Genomic DNA, 23,959 nt, shown 5'->3' with positions numbered 1-23,959 from the left:
TAAATATTACCCATCTTTAATTTGTACAGATATGGCGTTATTTAAATAACTTCTCCACAGATGACAGGAATGTCACTTCAAACTCCTGATCAGAGAATCTGCTTACAGATGCACGAGCATTATTTCTGATTTGGAGTCTCTTTTCCTCAGACATGGAAAGAATATGAGCCATAGTTTCAGCATAGCCTTCTTCACTTTCAGCCAGAAATCCAGTTACTTCCCCTTCATAAGGAATGACAATGTCAAGCTTCGGGCCCCCTGAATTGTGTGCAAGGATAATTGTGCCAGCTGCCATACACTCAACAACTCCTGAGGAAAAAACAAAAGCATGTAGTTTAAGTTTTTGAACATGTTCATATGAACAAGAATGAACAGAAACCTTAAAAAATTGTATGAGACTTATGAGAAATTTAATTACATATCTATATGTCTATAAATGTGCTCATTTAACTTCCATGGTACAAAATAAAATAATATTAAGGTTTTTAATTTTCAAACTTTCACAATAATGCTGCTTTGTTCTTAATTAAAACAGATAAGTAGATGGAAGGATGGTCTATATAAAACAGATATGATGTGAATAATAAAACAAAGTAGAAGACTAGAGAAAGTTAGCAGGATGGTAGATAATTAACGGATATGGAAATATAAAAGAAGTAAAAAGGTATCAAAATCAAAAATATAACAGTTCAAATTACAGCAGTAGGAGAAAACAAGGAAAAAAGTAAGACATCTCAGTGAGGCATACTATTACTGATGCTTAAGTTACTGCCTGGATTTCCGGCAAATCTGAAACTACTGTGTGCCCAACAGCAGTGAACTAAATGAAAGTTTTGGTTAGTTTCTGCCAAATAATGTAGGTGAGGATATAAGTTACTCTAGCCAGAATGTCTTAACTGTGCTTCTAGAGAGAATTAAGCCCTTCAGAAAGTGAGTTAGTTGACTGCAGAACTGATATTCTAGATGCACAGGAAAGAAATGAAATCATTTACAACCGTTTCTTCAAAAGTGGTAAAATCTCTATGGAACAGAATTTTCTGTTAGTGTTGTAATTTGAATTCTTATTTGAAAAATATGGATTATATCATAATATTCTGTTCAAGGCTGGATACCATTCCTCTATACTTTCTCAGAGACCTCAAATCTAATCAATTTTATTCCCCTCCCTCCAGGATTTTCCACCTCTTCAGTTCATAAGTCCTCCTCTTGCTAATGTCTCTTCTTTCATCTCCCTTTCACACATAAACTTCTGAAAAGTATGGTTTGCACTTACTACTTCACTTGCTCACCTACATTCAATGCTCAACTTACCACGATTCAACTCTTGCTTCTCCTCCTCCTGTACTGGTAAACTGCTCTTGACCAGGTCACCAGTCACTTCCTTATCTGGCCCAGCATCTGGGAAGCATGGAAACTTGCTGCCCTTACTCTTCCTCCCCAAACACTCTCTCCCCTTGATTTCCATGACACTGCATTATACTGGTTTTCTTCCTCTCTCTATTTCTTCTCTTCTGCTTTGCTGGACACTCTTCTTCTGCCCACTTCTGAGCTGTTACTATTCTCAGCAGTTTGTACTACGGGCCTCTACACATTTTCTGTAGGCAATCTTATCCACATCCAAGGGGCCTGCAGTAACTACCTGGACAACAACAACAACTCAATCTGTATTCCCAGAGCAGGTCCCTCTCCTGTACTTCAGACTCATATATATAAATGCTTGCTGGATGCACACATGTACAGTGGAATGTCATTTCTCAAACTTAATTCATTCCAGAAGGTTGTTCGAGAAATGATTTGTTCGAAAACTGAATAATTTTTTCCCATTAGAAATAATGTAAACTGAATTAATTAGTTCCAAACCCCCAAATGATTCCTTGTTTTAACTTTTCTTATATACAGCACATGTCTAATATACTGTTTAATTTAGAAATAAACACTTCTTAAATTTATCGAACCACCCCCTATGAGCCTTAAAGGAATTTTTCATATACAGTAGGTCCTCGGGTTACGTTGGAGATCCGTTCCTACAGCACGACATAACTCGATTTTCGCCGTAAGTCGGAACCCACCTACATAAGCACCTCCGTCACTCACATGGAGCACATACACAGCAGTAATGAAGTGAAACAGTAAAAAAAATTTAAAAGAAAGATAACAATTCCTGACCTTTACTTTGGGTAAATAATAAAAAACATAAAGCACATAGGTACATACGTCGAAATGACAGAACTTTTTTTTTTTTAAATAAATACTGTAAATGGGAGATGGTGATGTAACCACGAAATGACGAATGTCGAGGCCGACATAACTGGAGGCCTGCCTGTATCACTGTTAGGTCTGATCAAATAATTGAATCAACACTCCCTCCTCTGGGAACTGACCTTTAGACCACTTCACAGCATTCCCTTTGGCTTAGACTACATTCCACTTGCTAAGACCACATTCCATTTGCTAAGACCATTATCCTTCCCCTCTGGACCTTCCTAGGATCCGGACCAGCTCAGAGAATTCTCCACTCAAAAAAAGTCCGCCTAGAATTCTTTAAAATATTTGACTCCCTGTCCCTGGGTGCTGATGCCATTTTGGGGTTTATCCCATCTGGTATCCAGATGACCCTATATTCATAATCCCACCACTTTGGCCTTGTGCATTCCTCCTTTGGGGACCCTAACAATCACTGCCTTTGAAATGCTATCACCAGGTAACTGCTTTTCCTTTATCCAAAACAACAGCAGTTTTTCTATCTACAGTGGGGCCTTGACTTATGAGTGTCCCGACTAACGAGTTTTTTGAGATACCAGCTGTCTCTTGGCCGATTTTTTGCATTGAGTTGATAGAGTAATTTGAGTTAACGAGCTCCTTAACGAGCCTGGGATTACTGTTTTGTGAACACGTTCACACCTTTAGCAACATTAGAACTCTGCACGCCCCCTACTGGGGATGGAGCCTGCAACCCAGGCAGGTGTCCTGACCAGGAATTGAACTAAGGACCTCTTGGGACACTCAACCACTAAGCAACACCAGCCGGGCACATTAGCACTCTTGATGCCTTCTTTATGTTTTAAAATTGTGCGGATTGGCCCAGCATCAACCTATGAACCAGGAGGTCACAGTTCAAGGCACGTGCAGGGATGCGGGCTTGATCCCCAGTAGGTGGGGTGCAGGAAGCAGCCAATCAATGATTCTTTCTCATCATTGATGTTTCTATCTTTCTCTCCCTCTTCCTTCTCTTTAAAATCAATAAAAGTGTATTTTTAAAAAAACTGTGCTCATCACCAGCAACAAAAGCATCCTCTCCTTTGCTTGTCTGCTGAGATGCTTTTTGTCATGCGTGAAAGGGTTGTCAGGTCAAAAACTGAAGTTTTGGTAGAAAACCGAGGCATTTTTTTCTGTGAACAACTTGGTTGAGAATGGAATTGTTCGAGATGGAAGACATTCGAGAAATGAGGTTTGACTGTACATGTCCTTCAGGCAATTTAAACTCTACATGCTAGAAACTTGGCTCATTAACAGCCTCTCCTCTTGTATTCCCTCTCTAGGTAAAAGGCATCACCATTCACACAGTTGTCCAAACTCCTCATTGCCTTTCATTTAATACATCCAATTAATCACCAAATCCTGTTCAATCCTTCTTCAGAATCTCGCTGGCATGTTCACCTACCAGGTTCACAATGCCAACACCTGTCACCCAGGTTGCTGCAGCAGCCCAACTCAACTTCCTGCCTTTCTAGTCTTGCTCTTCCTGTTTCTTACCTAACCAATCCATTCCCCATATTGCTGCCACAGTGAACTTTAGGAAACAGAATGCTTTTAAATCCAAAGTTAAAATTTTTCTATCTTTTCCCACTGGCTTAATATGGCCATGTGATCCTCCATTGTCTTGCTGCTCCTCTGTCATGCTCCAGCCATACCGAACTCTGTTCCTTGAATGTGCCTGCTAATGCTCCTTTTGTGATGCCTGTCACCATGTTATACCTACCCTTCTTTTGCTGGCTACCCTCCCCTCTTTTGCATGGTAGCTTCTAATTACTGACAGGTCCCAGCTTAAGTATCACATCATTTCCTGGGCCATTGTTTCCTGACCCCACAAGTCTGTGTTAGGTGTTTCTCTTAGGTTCTTTCATATTCTGCACTTGCCTTAGCATAGCACTCAGCACACTGTGCAGTTAACGATGACTGTTTAACTTGTCTGTATCACTCACAGAGCTGTGAGCCTCTGAAGTTTAAGAGCAGTTCTTATATGCCTGGCTCAATAAATGCTCAATAAACATATGTGGGAGGAAGCACGGGAAGTCAATTCCATACAGAAAGTTTGGATCAGCAGTTCTTGCTATATGTCTGAGCTTAGTACTGTGCTACTAACTAGGGACAGAAAAGAGTATAAGAGAAATTGTAGCCCTAGTGCAGGAGACTTCACTTCTATGTTTTTCTATTTTCCCCTAACACCTAGCAGTATGAGGCACTTGAGACATATCTTAAACCAAATCAGACACAAAACAGTACTTGATTATATACCCAAATCTTTACATAACAGGTCAGAAAGAGTAATTAGTTCTGGAATAGATAAGGCTATATTGAAGAGCAAGGAGATTTAAGCTGAACATTTATAATGGAATTTGGCGGAAAGAAAAGGAGAGGACATTCCCATAATGAGAACAGAATCAATAAAAGAACCAAAGAATTTCTGTGAGACGTCCACCTGAAGAGAGTGGTTCTCAGCTTCTGATGCAAAACAGAATCACCTAAGGAACTTTACCAAAATACTTAGCCCTGGGCCCCACCCAGAAATTCTGATTTGGTCCTTCAGTGGGATCAGTATGTATATGGGGGTAGGTGGGGAGAGAAAATGTAGTGGTTAAGAGCAGGGGCTATCTGGGTTAGAATGTGGGCTCTACCTCTTCCTGTGTGACTGACTTGGGCATGTTCTAAACCTCTCTGTTTATATATAAAATAGAAAAACTTCCAGAGTATTATAATTTTATCAATATACTTCATAGCAACAAACAAGTTAAAGAACAAACTCACCAATTCCAAAATGCTCATTCCACATGGTATGCAAACCAATTGTTCCTTTAGACAAGTAATTCTTTAATTCATCAAATGGAATATTTATTTTAAATTCCACATCTTCTTGAACTCCTAGGTCTTCACACAGTCTTCTCAGTTGGTTTACTCTAAATTCATCATCTTGGTTACGACAACCTCCAATGAGGACAAGTTTAAGTGAAGGAAGTGACTCAGTCTTCCTCATATTCAACAATTTAGCAAAGGCTCTGATCTGCAAAGGATGATTCTTTTCAGGCCTGAACTGGCCAACAGAAACCAGTAAATGTCCTGGGGTCATCTTTTTCGCCTCTAAGGGAATGTCCAGAAATGTATGCACATCACAAGGTGGATAAACAATGTTAGTGCAATGCCCAACCTTCCACAGTGAGAGAATATGGTTTAATGTCCAAGAAGAATTGACCATGACTATATCACTGCAGGAACCAACAAGTCCATAAAGAAAAGCAAATAAATAGTAATAGATGAGCTTTACTTTGCTGAGAAAAGGATTCCTGGTAATGAAGGTTGCATTATTAAATCTAGCATTTTGATTCTTCACTACAGAGAGCATGTCAGTGCTGATAGTGGGATAATGAACATAGCTTCCAACTCGGCAACCACCTAAATACTTAAACAGAGGAAGTGTGAAAGCATATCCCATTGAATCGATGTAAATATCAGGGACACACTGCATCAGGGCTTCCCAGCCAAGAAAGATGGACCCTAGACTCTGGCCCAGCAGTGTGAAGTAAGGATAGAGAGAATCTTCCACAAGGTAGCGTTTCCTTAAGAAAACAAACCTCACTGGGTGAGTTAATCTGATGTTAAATCTTCTGAAAGCACCTTCTAGTATTTGTTGACTGCTGACATTAACATCACCAGTATAAACAACATAAACTGCTGCAGGATACCTAAAATAGAATACAATAGTTAAGAATTTCATTAGTTTAGGTTAAAATCAAGCAAAAAGTTATAGATTTTTTTTCTCACAATCATAAGAAGCTTATTTTTAGACTAAAAAAATGTTTTCCACTCACTGCATTTGGACTACTGACCTCATTCTTTCCTGCCCTATAACTAAAATGTTAGTCCTTCAAATGAGACTTCTAGTTCTTTGCTCTCTCCTCCACTAAGTTTCCTATAGAGCAGACACAAACAAAAACTGATTTATAAATGAGACTTTTTCATTTTCAAGAAATATTAAAAATTTTATTTTGACAACTTTTTCAATATAAAAATGGTAGTGAAATATTAATAAAATATATGAGTTAAGTTTCACTGAAGATATCTTTAGATAGAATGGTAAATGCTAAAGCACTTCTCAGTGTTATCTGAGTAATAAAAAAGGTTATAAAAACTAGATCCTCACATGGTTCTTCATAGCACTTAGAATAAAATCTAAACTCCTTACCCTGTTCACTGAAGCCCTGTAATCTGGGTCCTGTCGCCCTCTGTACCTTGGTCTTCTACTTTCTCCCTTGCCTACCAGGGTTCAGCCAAACTGACAATCCTTTCTTTGAACAAGCCAAGCTGCTTCAGTCTTAGGGGACTTGCAGTAGTTGTCCCTTTGCTTTGAATTCTCTTTTCTCATCTCCATTGTCTTTTCATAAGGCAGGCAGTATAGCAAGTGGTGTAGAGTAGGGGCTCTAGTAACTCAGATTCCTTGTTTGTCAAATGAAGATAAGAGTAATGACCTCACAAGGTTGTTAGGAGGATTGAGTGAGCTAACATAAATAAAATATTATTCAAACAATGCCTGGCACATAGTAAAAGTTCATTAAATGGTAGTACTTTTGTCATTCAAAAGTATCTCCTTAAAGAATTTCCCTAATTGCTCAATCTAAAGTATCAAGTCACACTCATATTATTCTATTTTAATTTCTTATATAGTACTTCTTACCATTTGATATTTTTCTTCTTTGCTTATTATCTTGTTTTCTCTCAACTAAAATCTAAGGTCTGCAAGAGGGACTTGATCTACCTTGTTCACCATTTACTCTCAATTTCTTTTTACAGTGCTTGAAACAGAGTAGTTCCCCAATAAATATTGCATAAGTATACTGTACCTTATGCTGAGTCAGGAAAGACTTATAGAAATTAACTGAAGAGAAAAAGATTATTTCAGAAAAAAGGGAACACTATATAAAAAGATAAGGAATCTAGAGAAAGCATGATGTTCAGTATGCTGGAACACAGTATATGTGACAGAGCAGAGAGGAATAAGAAACAAAATCTGGCAAGAGCAAGATGAAAAAGTATCTTCTGTGTCATACTAATTATTTGGATTTTTTTTTCTTGTAGGTGAGTTAGGAGTGATAGGGGTTGCTGGGGAGTATGTGTATAGATATAAAACTTTGCCACTGCCTTCTAGAATTAGATAATATCACTAGAGAGAAAAAGGTAATACACAGAGTTATGCAAAGAAAAGAATAGTATAGATTAAGGTGGAGAGGGCTGCAAGGAGGTGAGAATTAAGCGAGGATTTAAGAAAATTCTTTGGATTTAGGCACTTATGGAAAACAGAAGAGGAAATACAGGGGTGGTGGCTGGAAGCCAGGATGGGTCAAGAACATAGAAATGTAGCGCTAAGGGATTACCTGTGAAGGCTTTGGAAGGAAATGAAGGGCATGAATAACCACAGAAGGATAATAACCAGGAAGCAGAATAACCATAGGAGGATAACAGTTTTCCACATATAATAAAACAACAATGAAACCTGCACTTTACTATGCTTTCTCCTTTTTAAAAGGGAATCATAAATACTTCGGGGTGGGGAGGAAAAAAGCCTAAAACATTAAATGATGTATAATATATTCTTTCTAACATGGTAAGTTACTTAAGACTAGCCAACTGATAATGATATCAGAATTAGAAGCAAATAGATGCTTCCTAAAGATTATTTTGGGTATGCCACCACTGACTAAAAGTGCTCCACATTACTTTCTACTATTTAATCTCTTCTCCACATACTCTCCCAAGATGACTAGTTTTAAATTATGCCATAAAAGGGCAGATACTTTCCATTTTTTATCATAGCAACTAAATTCAATAGGATCTTATAAGGCAGATTGGCATATGAGAGAACTATTTCTTTGTTGAAAAATAGTTTAAAAATGAATTCCTGGCTATAAATAAGGTATTATATAAAGATGAATTTTGGGTAATGATTTTTAAAAAAAATGCTAATATAGCAAATTAGCTAAAAAAGATGCATACCTACTTTTTCTGCAGGGCCCTTAATGCACACCATAAAACTCTTTCTCCTCCTCCACCAGCATTGCAGTATGGATGAAAAAATGCAATCACCATTTGATCTTCCCCTTTTTTGCCAGTTGATGCTGAGTTTTTCTTTCTTTGTAGCAGCACCCTGATTCTCCAAAGGATAAGGATCAAACACAAACATAAAATTCCACATAAAATTAGCCCAGGGAAGAATAATGAATAAAAAAACCTGAAACAAGAGGGAAAAGGTGAAAATTGATATAATAATGCCCATTAAACAAAAATATGACTACAAAGTAAAGTCTACTTTCATACATCTACTTTATATAATAGTAGCAGAGAGAAATTTTTATAGCTTGTAAGCCTGCTAACGAAATACTCAATGACTGAAATTCTATTCCTACAAAATATCCAGATACAAAAGTATAAAAGTCCCCTTTAATTCCAGTCTCCACAGTAATGTTAGCAATTTAATATATTTATTTTTAATTAGTAATAAAAATAAATATTGAGCCATCTTTCTCCTAACTCAATATATGTGTTAAAGCAGCGGTCGCCAACCGGTGGTCTGTGGAACAATGGTGGTCCGTGAGGTCCAAAAGGTTGGTGACTGCTGTGTTAAAGGATTAAAACATATTTAATTATTAATCTCAACAAAACATTAGTAATAGCATCTGCTCCTCCAAATGACAATATCTAACCCCCCCAAACGTGTCTTCTCTCTCTCTCTCTTTTTAAGTAAAGTTTTATTTTTTTAAATGTATAGCTGGTGGAACAAAAAATGTATAGCTGGTGGGACCTGTTCGTGCATCTTCTTCAACAGCTGGGGCATCTCCATCTTTGGTGTTTCTGGTGTAAATTGCTTGAGCTCTGCGCTCTGAAACTAGTTTAATAAGTCCTTTCCTAAGGAGCCCCTGAAGGGCTCCTGGCCAAGGAACTGTGGATCTTCAGTCTCTCAGAGATAATAGCTGGGATTATAAGCTTATAGTTGGGAACTTCCTTATAGAGTTGGACATAATATGCTTTGCCAAATAAGACTAGGTTATTGAGCTTGTCCAGAACTTTGCCCTTGGACCACTTCTTCTTTTTGGCCTTACCCCCGGACTTGTTCACTGGGTTCTTTGTCTTTTTTTGGCCCACATTTTCTTCTTGTTATTGTCCTTGGGTGGCATTGTGAGACTTGGAGAGCAGGGCCTCCGCTGCTGCTTTGATAAGATGTCGGACTGAGAGCTTTCTCTCTCTGTCTCTCTCTCTCTCTCTCTCCCTCTCTCTAAAGACTAGTTTACTGATTTGTAAAGAGAGAGGAAGGGAGGTTGGGGGGGGGGTGGGGGGTGGAGAGATAAACATCAATGTGAGAGAGAAACATTGATCATCTGCCTCCTACAATCTTCCTACGAGGGATTGAGCCACAACCCGGGCATATGCCATGATCAGGAATCAAACCAGCTACCTTTCAGCACACAGAATGATGCTCAACCAACTGAGCCACACCAGCCAGGGCAAAATATGTCTTCTTGAATGATCAGTATTGCATTAGTTAAAAGTTTGGTGAAAGTTATGTCAGAGGAATGGTGTGTGAGAGAGCCCCTTGGCTGCTCACCCTGAAATATCAAGGAAACCAACTATAATTCAACAAAGAAATCCCTGTTCAACACAGACGCATGCATGAAAGGTCTGTGCCTTGACACACCTAAAGGTGGGCAACTGGGAAGATGAGGAGGGAGGAAAGCGCAGACAGCTTGCAGACACAGCGCTTCAGCCAAGAGCTGGAGTCTCAGCCTTGAAAGGGAAGGAAACTGGTGGTAGTAAGCCCTTCCTTTGGCTGGGAGCAACAAAGAGTTATGTGGGGGGTAAGGGTGGGGGTCTGAGGACCCAACAGGGCGAGTTGCAAAGGTGTGAACAGTTTCTGAGTCAGCAGATGCCTGACAGAACATGGGGTTCTACCCAGCAGCTCTCCACTGTCAGGATGACAGTGGGGTTTCAGACAAAGAAATAGAACCATAGAGCCCTGATGCACTTGGACCCGCCAAACTCACCTCCCATTGTCCTTAGAGTTGGGTCCAGGAGCATATTATCTGTAGACCAAGAGCTGTTGGAGTAGAACCACTGTTTCCCTCTGTGACTGAACCCTAGGAGGGGTGCTTAGGGCAGGACCCCATGGAGGTCAGGCGTCTCCATTATGGTGAGGGCAAAAAAATCCCACTCCCAAGTAACGTGGCTGTACTGTATTATGGAAGCCATGGTGATCAAGACTGGGAGATCACAAGAGATAAAAAAGTTTGCAATTCAGCGCTATCTACTGGAAAATAATATATTGATAGAGGAGAACAGCAAATACCATGAATAACCATAATAATGAGGATGACCAGAAAGGACATGAAAAATCCCCAGAAAGCAAGTTGGAACACTTGGAAATGTGTGATATAAATGACAGAGATCTCAAGATTGCAGTTCTGAAAATACTCAATGAGATGTGAGAAAATACAGATAGGCAATTCAATGCACTCAGAAAACAAATCAATGGACAAAATGAGTACTTTGCCAAGGAGATTGAAACTTTAAAAAATAACCAATCAGAAATCCTGGAAAGATTTCAATGCAATAAAGGAGATTAAAACCATGCTGAAAACCATGATGGCAGAAAACCATGATGGCAGCATAGGTAAACACCTGTACTTGCTGTCTCCCACAACCACATCAAAATTACAACTAAAATACAGAACCACCATCATTCAGAACCATCTGAAAGCTGGCTGAATGGAAGTCCTAAACTAGAGAAGTAACGAAAAGAAGCACACTGAGATAGTAGGAGGGGCAGAGGTACAGAACAGGCTGGTCCAACACCCACATGTGCCATTTTTTTAATCGGGACGGAGACTGTCTCTGCGGAGGTTGCCTGTGAGGAGCAAGGGGTCCGAGGCCCACATCAAATTCCCAGCCCAGGGTTCCAGAACTGGGAAGCGAAGTTCCTGAAACTATATGGCCAATAAAAAACAGCAGGGACTGTGGCTGAGTGACACGGAGGCTGCTGGAGATCCAGGTGTTCTTTTTAAAGGGCCAATGCACAAGCTTACTCAGATTTATCCCTCTGAGCTCCAGCACCGGATGGCTTTGGGGGACCCAGACACATACTGGGAGGAACTGGATTGTCCTGCATCAGGGCAGGAACTCGGGGAAGGCTTCCAGGCAAGGGTGCTGTTGAAGTCATTGTTCCTGTGCTGGGAACTCCCCCATCGCAGGGCTGACTGGCAGCCATATCTGAGTATCAGTTAGTCTGCTTCACACTGTTTGCTCCAACCCTTATGATCCCCTGAGATCCCGCCCCATCCAATTTGCAACCTCACCCAAGCTGTTTGCAGTAGCTTTTCCATATGAATGGCTTGTCCTGGCTCATGCATCACACTTTGCTAAAATCTCTCCAAAGAGTTGCAGCTGGTGTCAGTGTGCCTCGAACCTATCAATAAAAGGCCCAAGACCCACCAGCACTAGCACCAGCCTGCTTTGCTTCACAGCTGGGCCATGCCTGGGTACCACCAAGCCCAATACAAATAGCAGCCATATACAGATCCCTCTGTAGCTACTGCCAGGTGGTCCCAGCAGTGGCTGATTTTGCACCTCCCTGGAGGCCCCAGAGCCAGTGCACCTGGTGGACAGCTTCAGACCATACCAGATTACAACTCTATACATTCACAAGTGACACACTCAAGAGGCAGACTCAGGGAGCACCAAATGCCACTGAAGCAAGTCCTACTCCATAGGGATGTCTCCTGCACAGCAGCTCTCCCACTATAGTCACAGCTGGTCCTCACAACCAACTGGCCTAGAGGTCAACTCCTCCCAGTGATACCAACAGCAATAGAGGCTTAACTACAAGACTATGCCCCAGCCCACCCAGGGGCACACCTAGAGTGCCCAGCATAGATGACTGGGGAAACTGAGCCACTGGGCCCTACAGGACACCTACTGAACAAGACCAATTCCAGAAGACATAGCAGCTCTACCTAATACATAGAAACAAACATAGGGTGGCAGCCAAAACACAGGGAAGCAGACAAAGAAACAAGTCACAAATGAATAAAATGGAAGCAAGCAAACTACTGGATACAGAGTTAAAAACAATGGTTATAAGGTTGATCAAGGATCTTTACAAATCTTCAAGGCACTTAGTGAGACTTCCAAGGATCTTAGTGAGAATGTCAAAGACATGAAAAAGGACCAGTCAGAAATTAAGCATACACTAACTGAAATAAAGAATAATTTATAGGAATTCAACAGTAGAGGATTCCGAGAATCAAATCAACTATTTGGAATATGAGGAAGCAAAAAACACCCAATCTGACGAGCAAAAAGAAAAAAGAATCCAAAAATATGAAGATAGTGTAAGGAGTCTCTGGGACGACTTGAAGCGTACCAACATTCGCATTATCAGAGCAAGATATTGAAAACCTAGTTGAAGAAATATAGCAGAAAACCTCCCATCTGGTGAATGAAATAGACTTAAAGTCCAGGAAGTGCAGAGTCCCAAACAAGGGGAACCCAAAGAGGCCCACATCAAGACACATCATAATTAAAATGCCAAGGGTTAAAGACAGAGAGAGAATCTTAAAAGCAGCAAGAGAAAAGCAGTTAGTTACTTAAAAGGAATGACCCATACGACTGTAAGCTGATTTCTCAAGAGAAACTTTGCAGGCCAGAAGGAAGTGGCAGGAAATATTCAAAGTGATGAATAGCAAGGACCTACAACCAAGATTACGCTACTCAGCAAAGCTCTCATTTAGAATTGAGGGTAAGATAAAGAGCTTCACAGACAAGAAAAAGCTAAAGGAGTTCATCACTACCAAGCCAGTATTACATGAAATGTTGACGGATATTCTTTTTTTTTAACTTTTTATTTATTTGTTTTTTTTTTTAATCCTCACCCTTGGATATTTTCCCATTGATTTTAAGGGACAGTGGAAGAGAGAGGGAAAGACAGAGAGAAACATCAATGTGAGAGTAACACACAACTGGTTGCCTCCTACACGAGCCCTGAGCAGGGCCCAGGCCGGGGAGGAGCCTGCAACCAAGGTAAGTGCCCTTGACCGTAATCGAACCTGGACCCTTCAGTCAGCAGGCTGATGCTCTATCGACTGAGCCAAACTAGCGATGGCTTCTTTGTCTTCTTTTTTTTTTTTTTTAAATATATTTTAATTGATTTCAGAGAAGAAGGGAGAGGGATAGAGAGATAGAAACATCAATGATGAGAATCATTGATCGCCTGCCTCCTGCATGCCCACAGTGGGGATTGAGCCCCAAACCAGGCATGTGCCCTAACCGGGAATTGAACTGTGACATCCTGATTTATAGGTTGATGCTTATCCACTGAGCCATGCTGACCGGTCTTGAACAGTATTCTTTAAGAAGAGGAAGAAGAGAAAAAAAAAGATAAAAAATACGAACAATAAAATGGCAATAAATACATTTCTATCAATAATTGAATCTAAAATAAAAATAAACGAATAAGAAATCTAATGAACAAAATAAACTGGTGAATAAAACAGAATCAGAGGCATGGAAACATGGAACAGACTGACGAATCTCAGAGGGAAGGGGGAAGGGCAGGTGGGAAGAAATTACCCAAAGATCTTTTTTTAAATTTTATTGATTAAAGTATTACATATGTATCCATAACCCCAAATGCCCCCCCCACCCCACTCCTGTACATGCCCTCACCCCCCTGCTGTCTCTGTCCATTGGTTATGCTTATATGCATGCATACAAGTCTTTTGGTTGATCTTATCTATGGACACAGACAGTGAAGGCCTGGGGCATTGGAGGGGGGGAGGGAACATCTGTAATACATGCAACAATAAAGATTTAAGGTAATAAAAAAATAATAAAAAAGAGTGAATGACTGAGCACAGAAAACAGAACCAACCAGATGGAGGAAAGAATTTGTGATATCAAAGATAGGAATCTAAAAATAGCAGAGGGAAGAAGTGAGAGACCTGAGCATAAAGAAAAATGAAAGAGCTCTACAAGAACTGACTCCATCAGAACAAGCAATGTTATAATTACTAGAGGCCTGCTGCACAAATTCGTGCACGGGTGGGGTCCCGCCAGCCCTGCCCCCAGATCAGGGTGAGTGGGGGCCAACTGGGGGTGGGGTTGGCTGGGGGAAGGGTCCACGGGCAGTTGGCTGGCCAGCCCTGCCCCCTGGTTGAACTCCCAGGTGAGCTCCCAGGTGAACTCCTGGTAGAGGGGACAATATGCATATTAGCCTTTTATTATATAGGATAGGCATTGTGGAGGAGAAAGAGAGGGAGCAGGGAACAGAGATTCTATTCTAACTAATACTGAATGAGAACTTTCCAAACCTATGGAAAGAACTAGATCCTTAAATCCAAGAAGCAAACAGAACACCTAGTTACCTCAATTCAAAGAAGCTGTCTCCAAGGCACTTGGTCTAAAACTGTCAAAAATTAACGATAAGGAAAAAATTCTCAAAGCAGCCAGGGAAAAGAAGGAAATGATCTACAAAGGGAAACCCATCAGAATTTCATCTGGTTTCTCAGCAGAAATTCTACAAGCCAGAAGAGAGTGGAACCAAATATTCAAACGTCTGAAAGTGAGAAATTACCAGCCACAAATGACACATCCAGCAAAATTACCCTTTAAATTGAAAGGAGAAATAGGACTTTCCCAGACATACAGAACTTGAGGTATTTTATCACCAGAAAACCTCCAATGCAGTAAATACTCAAGGGAGTTATTCTACCTGAAACAAAGGACATAAGGTCACAACACTATGAGTAAGATTATCAAAAAACTTACAGCATAAACAGGGATAATTTGCGACAACAAAAACATAAAAGAGGAGGGGGTAAAGATCTAAACTGGCAAAGGAGGATGAAGATCAGATGCACTCAAAAGAAAAAAAACACTATGGTATATATGCAACTTTATTTTTTATAAACCTAATGGTAACCACCCACAAAAATCCCCATGCCAGAACACATAGCTTAAGAAAAGAGGAAAGAAGTATGGAATACTGCCTAACAAGCCAACAGACAAAAACACAAAGGAATAGAACCAAAGTAGGCACAGAGATACCAGAAAACAAAAGATAAAATGGTTATAGGAAGTCCTCATATATCAATAATCACCCTAAAGGTAAATGGTCTGAATTTACCCATAAAGAGGCACAGAGTAGCAGAGTGAATAAAAAAACAAAACCCAACCATATGCTTCCTAAAAGAGACATATCTAAGCTGCAAAGACAAAGGTAGATTCAAAGTAAAAGGGTGGAAAATGATTCTCCAAGCAAATAACATCCACAGAAAATCAGGTATAGCCACAATTATGTCTGTCAAAATAGATTTCAAGATAACAGATAACAAGAGACAAAGATGGACACTTCATAATGATACATCACGAAAACATAGCACTTCTTAATATATATATGCACTCAACCAGGGAGCACTGACATATATAAAATAACTACTCAAAGAACTAAAGGGAGAAACAGATCAAAACACAATCATAATTGGAGACTTTAATACTTCCACTGACATCTCTAGACAGATCAACCAAACAGAAAATCAATAAAGAAATATCAGTTTTGCCTAGCTGGTGTGGCTCAGTAGTTGAGTGTCAACCTATGAACCAGGAGGTCACAGTTCGATTCCTGGTCAGGGCACATGCCTGGGTTGTGGGCTCAATACTCAGTGTGGGCGTGCAAGAGGCAGCCGATCAATGATTCTCCCTCATCATTGATGTTTCTATCTCTCCCTCTCCCTTCCTCTCTGAAATCAATAAACATTGATTTTTTAAAAAGAAATACTGGCCTTAAATGAAACTACACATAATTGACATTTACAAAACCTTTCATCCCAGAAATCAGATTATACATTCTTCTCCACTGCACAGGGAACTTTCTCAAAAACAGATCATATGTTGGGTCCCAGAAAGTAGCATCAACAAATTCAAGAAGATTGAAATTATACCTAGCATATTCTCCGACCATAATACCTTGAAATTAGAAATCAACAGCTAAAAGGATGTAAAGAAACCCACAAATACATGGAGATTAAACAACATACTACTAAAAAATGACTGGGTCAAAGGAGAAATAAAAGACGAGATCAAAAGATATATAGAGACAAATGAGAATGACAATACAATACATCAAAATGTCTGGGATGCAGCAAAAGCAGTAATAAGAGGGAAGTTTAATCATTACAGGCCTATCTCAAGAAACAAGAAAAATCCCAAGTAAATAATCTAGCATTACATCTTAAAAGAACTAGAAAAAAAAAAGAACAAAAGCAACCCAAAGTTAGCAGAAGAAAGGAAATAATAAAAAGAATGGAATGAAATAGAGAACAAAAAGACTATACAAAAAAATTAATAAAACAAAGAGCTGGTTCTTTGAAAATATTAATAAAATTGACAAACCCCTATCTAGACTCACTAAGGAAAAAACCCATATAAATAAAATCAGAGATGAAAAAGAAGTCACCACAGGCATTACAGATATACAAGGGATCATACTAGAATATTACAAAAGATATTTTTGGCACCAAATGCAATAACTTAGAAGAAATGAATAAGTTCCTAGAAATATATAACCTTCCTAGAATAAATCATGAAGAATTAGAAAATCTAAATAGAATGATCAGCAGTGAGGAAATTGAAACAAACATCAAAAACCTCCCCCAAAACAAAAGTCCAGGACCAGATGGCATCACCAGTGAATTCTACCAAATGTTCAAAGAAGATTAAAAACCTATCCTTCTCAAACTCTTCCAAAAAACTGAAGAGGCAATACTTCCTAAAATATTCTATGAGGCCAATATAATCCTGATACCAAAACCTGGCAAAGATAACACAAAAAAAGAAAATTACAGACCAATATCTCTGATGAATACAGATACAAAAATACTAAACAAAATACTAGCAAATGGAATACAACAGTACATCAAAAAAAATAATACATCACGATCAAGTGGGGTTCATTCCAGGGGTACAAGGATGGTTTAACATACACAAATCAATCAATGTAATACACCACATTAACAAAAGAAAGAATAAAATCTTATCATTTTATCAATAGATGCAGAAAAAGCATTTAAGATACAATATCCATTTATTATGAAAACACTCAATAAAATAGGAATAGAAGGAAAGTAATAATAAAGGCCATCTTTGATAAACCCTCAGCTAATATCATACTCAATGGTGAAAAACTGGAAGCTTTTCCTCTAAGATCAGGAATAAGACAAGGATGTCCACTCTCACCATTCTTATTCCAAGGCAGAGCAATAAGGCAAGAGAAATAAGTAAAAGGTACCCAAATGGAAAAGGAAGAAGTCAAACTGTCACTTTTTTCGGATGACATGATTCTTTAGAAAACCCTAAGACTCCACCAAAAACTATTAGAAACAATAAACAAACACAGTCAAGTTGCGGAATACAATATCAATGTGCAAAAATCCATTGCCTTCCTGTATACTAACAACAAAACTTCAGACAAAGAAATGGAAAAAAAAAATTCCTTTTGCAATTGCTATCAAAGAACAAAATACTTAGAAATAAATGTAACAAAGAACATGAAAGACCTATATATTGAAAATTACAAAGCATTATTAAAAGAGACTAAAAAGACACAACAATATGGAAAATATCTCATGTTCATGGATTGGAAAAATCAACACTGTAATGGCCATATTACCCAAAGCAATATACAGATTTAATGCAATTCCTATCAAAATCCCAATGGCATTTTTTAAAGAAATAGAATGAGAAATCATCAGATTTGAATAGAACCACAAAAGACCCCGAATAACCAAGGCAATCCTGAGAAAAAAGAATGAAGCTGGAGGTATCACGCTACCTGACTTCAAATTATACTTCAGAGCTACGAAATCAAAACAGTATGGTACTGGCAGAGAAACAGACACATAGATCAATGGAACAGAATAGAGAACCCAGCTATAAAACCACATTTATATGGATAGATAATTTTCGACAAAGGAGCCAAAAACACACAGTGGAGTAAAGATAGTCTTTTAAAAAATGGTGCTGGGAAAACTGGAAAGTCATATGCAAATGAATGAAACTGGATTACAGTTTGTCCCTATGTATAAAAAGTAATTCAAAATGGATCAAAGACCTAAATATATGACCTGAAACAATAGTTACACAGAAGAAAACATAGGTACTAAACTTATGGACCTTGGTAGTAGAAAAAAAATCTTATGAAGTTGACCCCACAGGTAAGGAAAGTAAAGGCAAAAATAAATGAATGGGACTATATCAAATTAAAAAGCTTCTGCACAGCAAAAGAAACTGACAACAAAACTAGAGGCGCCAACCAGATGAGAGATATTTGCAAACAGTAGCTCCAACAAAGGTTTAATTTCCAAAATATATAAAGAACTCATAAAACTCAACACCAAATAAACAAACTCCCCAATCAAAAGTGGGCAGAGGATTTGAAAATACACCTCTCCTAAGAAGACATATGAATAGCCAGTAGATATATGAAAAGATGTTCAACCTCACTGGCAATTAGGAAAATGCAAATCAAAACTACAATGAGATATCACCTCATACCTGTTAGAGTGGCCATTATCAACAAGACAAGCAATAACAAGTGTTGGAGAGGTTGTGGAAAAAAGGAACCCTCATTTCCCACTGGTGGGAATATAGACTGGTACAACCACTATGAAAAGCAGTCTGGTGATTCCAAAAAAATTAAGAACAGAGCAATCCCTTTCCTGGGTATATATCTGAAAAACTCGAAAACATGTATATGCACCCCTATGTTCATTGCAGCATTATTCAAAGTGGCTAATTCATGGAAACAACCAAAGTGTCCTGCCATAAAAAAGGATGAAATAGCACCATTTGCAGCATGGATGAATCTTGAGAACATTATGCTAAGTGAAATAAGTCAGAAAAAACTAAGAACCATATGATTTCACTCACATGTGGGATATAAAACTGAAACTCGTGAACACAAACAGCAGAGTAGTGGTTGCCAGAGAGAAGAGGAGGGGAAGAAGGGGGTCCTAATATATGGTCACAGGAGATTTGACTGTGGGTGGTGGGCACACAATGCAATATACAGATCTTATAACATAGAAACTCACACCTGAAACCTGTATGTTCATGTTGAGCAATGCCACCCCAATACATTTCTCTCACTTCACATCAAGTAGAACAATTTCTGGGGTAAGAGGAATAGAATTTTAATTTCTCTATTTGATCTGCGTACATGACCCTAAAATCACCGCCTTCCCTTATTTGCTTCTGAATGAGTTGCCAAAAAAGCCACTAATGTTCTACCTTGTGCACTTTAGTGAACTCACTCCCACACTTACTGCTAAAAGGTTCTCTATTATTGCCACATCAACTGAAGCTCTGAAAACACAAGGACCCAGGCTTGTTCACCACCATATCCCATAATACCTGGTACAGAGAAGGCATACAATAAATATATATGAATGCAAAATTTGATTACCTCCTCAATGTCTCTTAAATTATGGTGAAATAATTTCTCAAGTTATATTTTTCTCTTACGCTTGGTACCTAACTTAGTATTTGTAATACCATGCCTATCCTTTATGATGAATTTGAGGGCCTTATAGGTCACAAAAACAATAAAATACTAAAACTTAAATAAACACAAATTCTTTGGAAAGTAAATATCTTATTGATATTGTTTTTATTTTATTTATTGTTAAAAAAATTTTATTTAATGATTTTAGAGAGAGGAAGGGAGAGAAACAGAGAGAAAAATATCAATTTTGTTGTTCCATTTATTTATGCATTCATTTGTTAATTTTTTTTTTTGTAAATCGTCACCCAAGGATATTTTCCCATTGATTTTTAGAGAGAGTGGAAGGGAGGGGGAGAGACAGAAGAGAAACATCATGGATTGGTTGCCTCCCACACATGCCCCAGGGATCAAGCCTGCAATGAAGGTTGGAATCAAACCCAGGACCCTTCAGTCTGCAGGCTGATGCTCTATTCACTGAGCAAACCAGCTAGGGCCATTTGTTGATTCTTGTATGTGCCCTGACCCAGGACTGAACCGGCACACTTGGCATATGGGGAGGATAGTCAGGGCCTATAACATTTTTATTTTAAATAACCCTGTATTTTCCAAACCAAAAAAAAGGAAACTTAGTAAGGGTGTCACTGTTTTAGTTTGCAAATCTCATTGAAGTCTGGCTTAACAGAAGATAGTGGCTTCTTGTATCTGCTTCTGCATTCAACCTGTAGTGATATGTTGTTTTATTTGAAGTATATGAAGTAAATGCAAACTCATTCAGATACATACTAGGAAAAGGGAGCATATTTTAATAGCCTTTTCAGATAGCTGAGGATATTTTTCCGTGATGCTATACCAAAAAAAAAAGTTATTCAGCAAACATTTATTTAGCCATTACTATGTGCAAAGTACTGAATTAGGGGCATTTCAAATGACAGGGAAGAATATGCAAAGCAGCAAATTAGGGGTATTTCAAGTGACAGGGAAGAATAAGAAGGATCCAAAATAGGCTTTTGCACTCAAAATGTTTTTAAAAATCATTATAGAATTTGAAATAGAGGGACAAAAATGAACAATGAATACCTGAATTTTGGAGCGAATACGTTAGTACTGCTAATCAGGATGCTATTTTGCTAATTATAAATTTTCAACCTGAACTAAAAGGGTGGGGAGGGGGAAGGGACAAAACACAGAATTTATTCTTGAATTATTATTTATTTTATTATTTTCCATATGAACTGTAAACCTACTTTTGCCACACCCTGTATGTAGGTGTTAAAAGACCTGTTGGGTAAAATAGACTAGGTCTTTCCGTTTTATTAGTGTAGGGCAAGACAAGTAAAATACAGTACTGTATCAACAACAAACGTGGGGGGAAAAGTCTAGTTTTTTCACCCAAATGTTTATAGTCTTTATTCTGGATGGTAGCATTCTTGGCGAATTTTCATTTTTGCTCACCTATTTCCTAAATGTTCTATAAGAAACAGTTTATTACTTATGTAATAAAGATACATGCCGTAATATTTTATATAACCATTCTTACATTAATCAGAAATAAAAATCAATGGACAGCCAAGAAGCAAGGGATTGGCCCTAGCCGGTTGCTCAGTGGACAGAGGGCTGGCCTGGCTCTGAAGGGTCCCGGTTGGATTCCTGCCAAGGGCACAGCCTGGGCTGCAGGCGCAACACCGGCGGGGAGCCCGCAGGCGGCCGCGATCCCTGATTCTCTCTCATCATTGATGTTTCCATCTCTCTCCCTCTCCCCTCCTCTCTGAAGTCAATAAAAATATATTTAAAAATAAAGGAGCAAGAGATTGAACATAAACTTTGTATTTAAATGACATATTAACAACGACAGTTTTGGTGAGTGAAAGAGGAGGAACTAAGGCGTGAGAAATAAGATCCAATTTCTTCTTTACCAAAAAGGCAGACATGCCAGATTGGAAATGATTCGTGGCTCCGTCATAAAGGAAAATGAGGAACACATATGCATGATTTGACAGATAAATTGGATGCAAACAAGAGACATAAAAAGCTGAAACAGGGAGGGTAACGACCCCTCAGTAAGCAGTGGGGCAGGAGATAAACTGAAACACTTAGCATGAATATTTTTTAACCCAGTCGGCTTCAGTCTATATGGAGAAGACACCGAAGTGAAAGAGCCGCTCACTGGACTTAAGAAAATACCGCAGATTCGTGACAAAGGAAGCCCTTCCCTGCAAACTTCAGTCGCAAGGGCGGACAATACTATCGCGACAAGAAACCTGTGGGCCCGCACCACCGACTCCTCACCTCAGTAACTCGCACAACCACCAACCCCTTTCGGTGGCCGCCATCTTCAGTCGACCCCGGAACTCAGAAAGCGCTTCGCTATTTTTTCTCTATTGGCTACTGAGGTGTTCCTCCGCCTCCACGGGGCTGGATGTGCGTTCCAATTGGTTGATGGTAGTGGCTTCCCACGGCCTTGCAGCCAATAGCATCTCCGGGGCGGAGTCAAGTTTTCAGCGAGTGGAACACGGGTCCCGCGCTCATGGGCGGAGCTGTCGTGGGAGGTGGGCTGGGAGGGCGTGGCCTGTGATGGACAGTCGGTTCTCCCGCCCAGGGCCCCCTCCCTCACTGGGAGCCCGGGCTCGGGCACCCGGGCCCCCATCGCGGAGCCCGTCACCCGTTGGAGATCAACGGGACGCGCTGGCGTGTCTCGGATCGATTTTCTAGGTGCGGAGTTCACTCCCGAGGCTGCTGCGGCGTCTGGGGACCGCGGTGTCCCGGAGTCAGGTTCAGGCGCGGAGCTGGAGAGCGGACCTCACGCGGGCGCCTGCAACACCTCACCGCCGCCGCCGCGGTGGGCGACCCCCGGGGTCTACACCTCCGGCCCGGGTCTGGCGGCTCGCCCTCACTGCTTCCCTCCCCTGCACGCGTTGGAACTGAAGACTGAACCTGAGCGCACCAGCCCGAGGTAGCGGAGACCGGGAGGCAGGATGGGCCCCTCTAGGGGTCCCGGCTCGACCGATGACCCTGAGGCGTCGGCAGGCCGGCCTCCGGGTTCGAGGGTGAGGGTCCGAGACCTACCCTCCTCTCTCGCTCTCATGCCCGCGCCCCCAAGGGCCGGGGGTGCGGTGACACGCAACTTTGAAATAGTGGGTGGGGTGAGGGCAGCGGATCCCCTCATCCGAAATGCTGGGGTCGGTTCCCAGACCCCGCCTCTTGTTAGAGCCGAACCGCAGAGATGCCGTCCACACCAGGCTCCCCTTCCCCCTGGGTTTTAATACCGCGCTTCTTTTTCACTAACTAGGTGACCTTCGGGCTCTGGACCGGATCGCAGAAGAAATAGGCTTCTCCGGGAGATGATGCCTGAACAGGAGAGGCAGATTACAGCTAGAGAAGGGGCCGGTAGGAAAGTAAGTTTGCCTCCCCCTGCGCTGTGTGGGCGCGCCTACCCCGTGGACGTTCCACGTCCACCTGCTCACCTGCCCTCCTCACTCTGCTCCGGAGAAGGCGGGGCGCGAGGGGCCCTCCCCCAGAGGAGCCTGGGTTTGCAAGAAGAGCGCTCTTTAGAAAGGGCATGCCATTGCAGTAGCTGATTTTTAGGAACAATTTAAAACCCAGCACTTTTCTATTCGCCTTATGCTGGAGAGGTAAAGTGAGCGTTGAGTTGCTGCTTAAGAGCTCTAATTACTCAAGACGATTACGTTAATATAATATTAGCTTAATATTATATTAACTTAATATTATTAACAATATATTTTTTGAGAAGTTATTCAGAGTTGGTGCATATACACCTTTGTGGTCTATCGAGGCTCTGCAACATTTTTAAGAACTATTTTCAATTATTTTAATTATACAAAGTAATGCATTAACACAGCCTCTTAAAATGCAGATAGTACAGAAATATTTAGCATGGAAAGCAGATCAATTTTCTAATTCTTTTGTATTCATGTACATGTGTTTTCATTCATTCAGCAAATATTTATTGAAAACTACCAAGTTTCAGGCAGTGTTGAAGAGCTGAACATACAGTGGTTAAATACATATTAATGTATATATGTATGTCCAGAGAAATATTTAGGTTTTATATGTGCGGTTTTAAAATTTTTGTTTGTTTTACATAAATGAGATCACATAGTGTGTATTCTCCAACACCCCCCCAATATA

At 40.1% G+C, this 23,959-nt stretch overlaps 2 protein-coding genes and 1 pseudogene across 4 annotated transcripts in view; 1 reads left to right on the top strand and 2 right to left on the bottom strand.

Moving 5' to 3' along the window:
* On the bottom strand, positions 1 to 22,171 carry ALG11 (ALG11, alpha-1,2-mannosyltransferase). 2 transcript variants are annotated; one of them, XM_005876939.2, is made up of 4 exons: positions 22,100 to 22,171; positions 8,267 to 8,497; positions 5,026 to 5,957; positions 1 to 309 (listed from the first exon to the last, which is right to left on the bottom strand). In XM_005876939.2, the coding sequence occupies exons 1-4, from the start codon at positions 22,141 to 22,143 to the stop codon at positions 38 to 40; spliced, it is 1,479 nt and encodes a 492-aa protein (XP_005877001.1). In that variant the 5' UTR covers positions 22,144 to 22,171; the 3' UTR covers positions 1 to 37. The 2 variants fall into 2 exon arrangements, with proteins under 2 accessions (XP_005877001.1, XP_005877002.1); XM_005876940.2 differs by having other exon boundaries at positions 8,267 to 8,413; positions 22,100 to 22,156.
* LOC106727921 lies at positions 8,939 to 9,517 on the bottom strand (annotated as a pseudogene).
* A 239-nt stretch (positions 22,172 to 22,410) lies between the features above and the next one.
* The window catches only part of ATP7B (ATPase, Cu++ transporting, beta polypeptide), an 88,302-nt gene continuing 86,753 nt past the window's right edge, over positions 22,411 to 23,959 (top strand). For both annotated transcript variants that reach the window (XM_014548308.1, XM_014548306.1), the window contains exons 1-2: positions 22,411 to 22,763; positions 23,100 to 23,205. In XM_014548308.1, the coding sequence (XP_014403794.1) occupies positions 23,152 to 23,205 (54 nt within the window). In that variant the 5' untranslated portion in view covers positions 22,411 to 22,763; positions 23,100 to 23,151. The remainder of the gene's footprint in view (positions 22,764 to 23,099; positions 23,206 to 23,959) is intronic.

Source organism: Myotis brandtii, unplaced genomic scaffold (genome assembly GCF_000412655.1).
Source record: "Myotis brandtii unplaced genomic scaffold, ASM41265v1 scaffold500, whole genome shotgun sequence".
NCBI lineage: Eukaryota > Metazoa > Chordata > Mammalia > Chiroptera > Vespertilionidae > Myotis > Myotis brandtii.
This window is presented reverse-complemented; position numbering and strand designations above follow the sequence as displayed.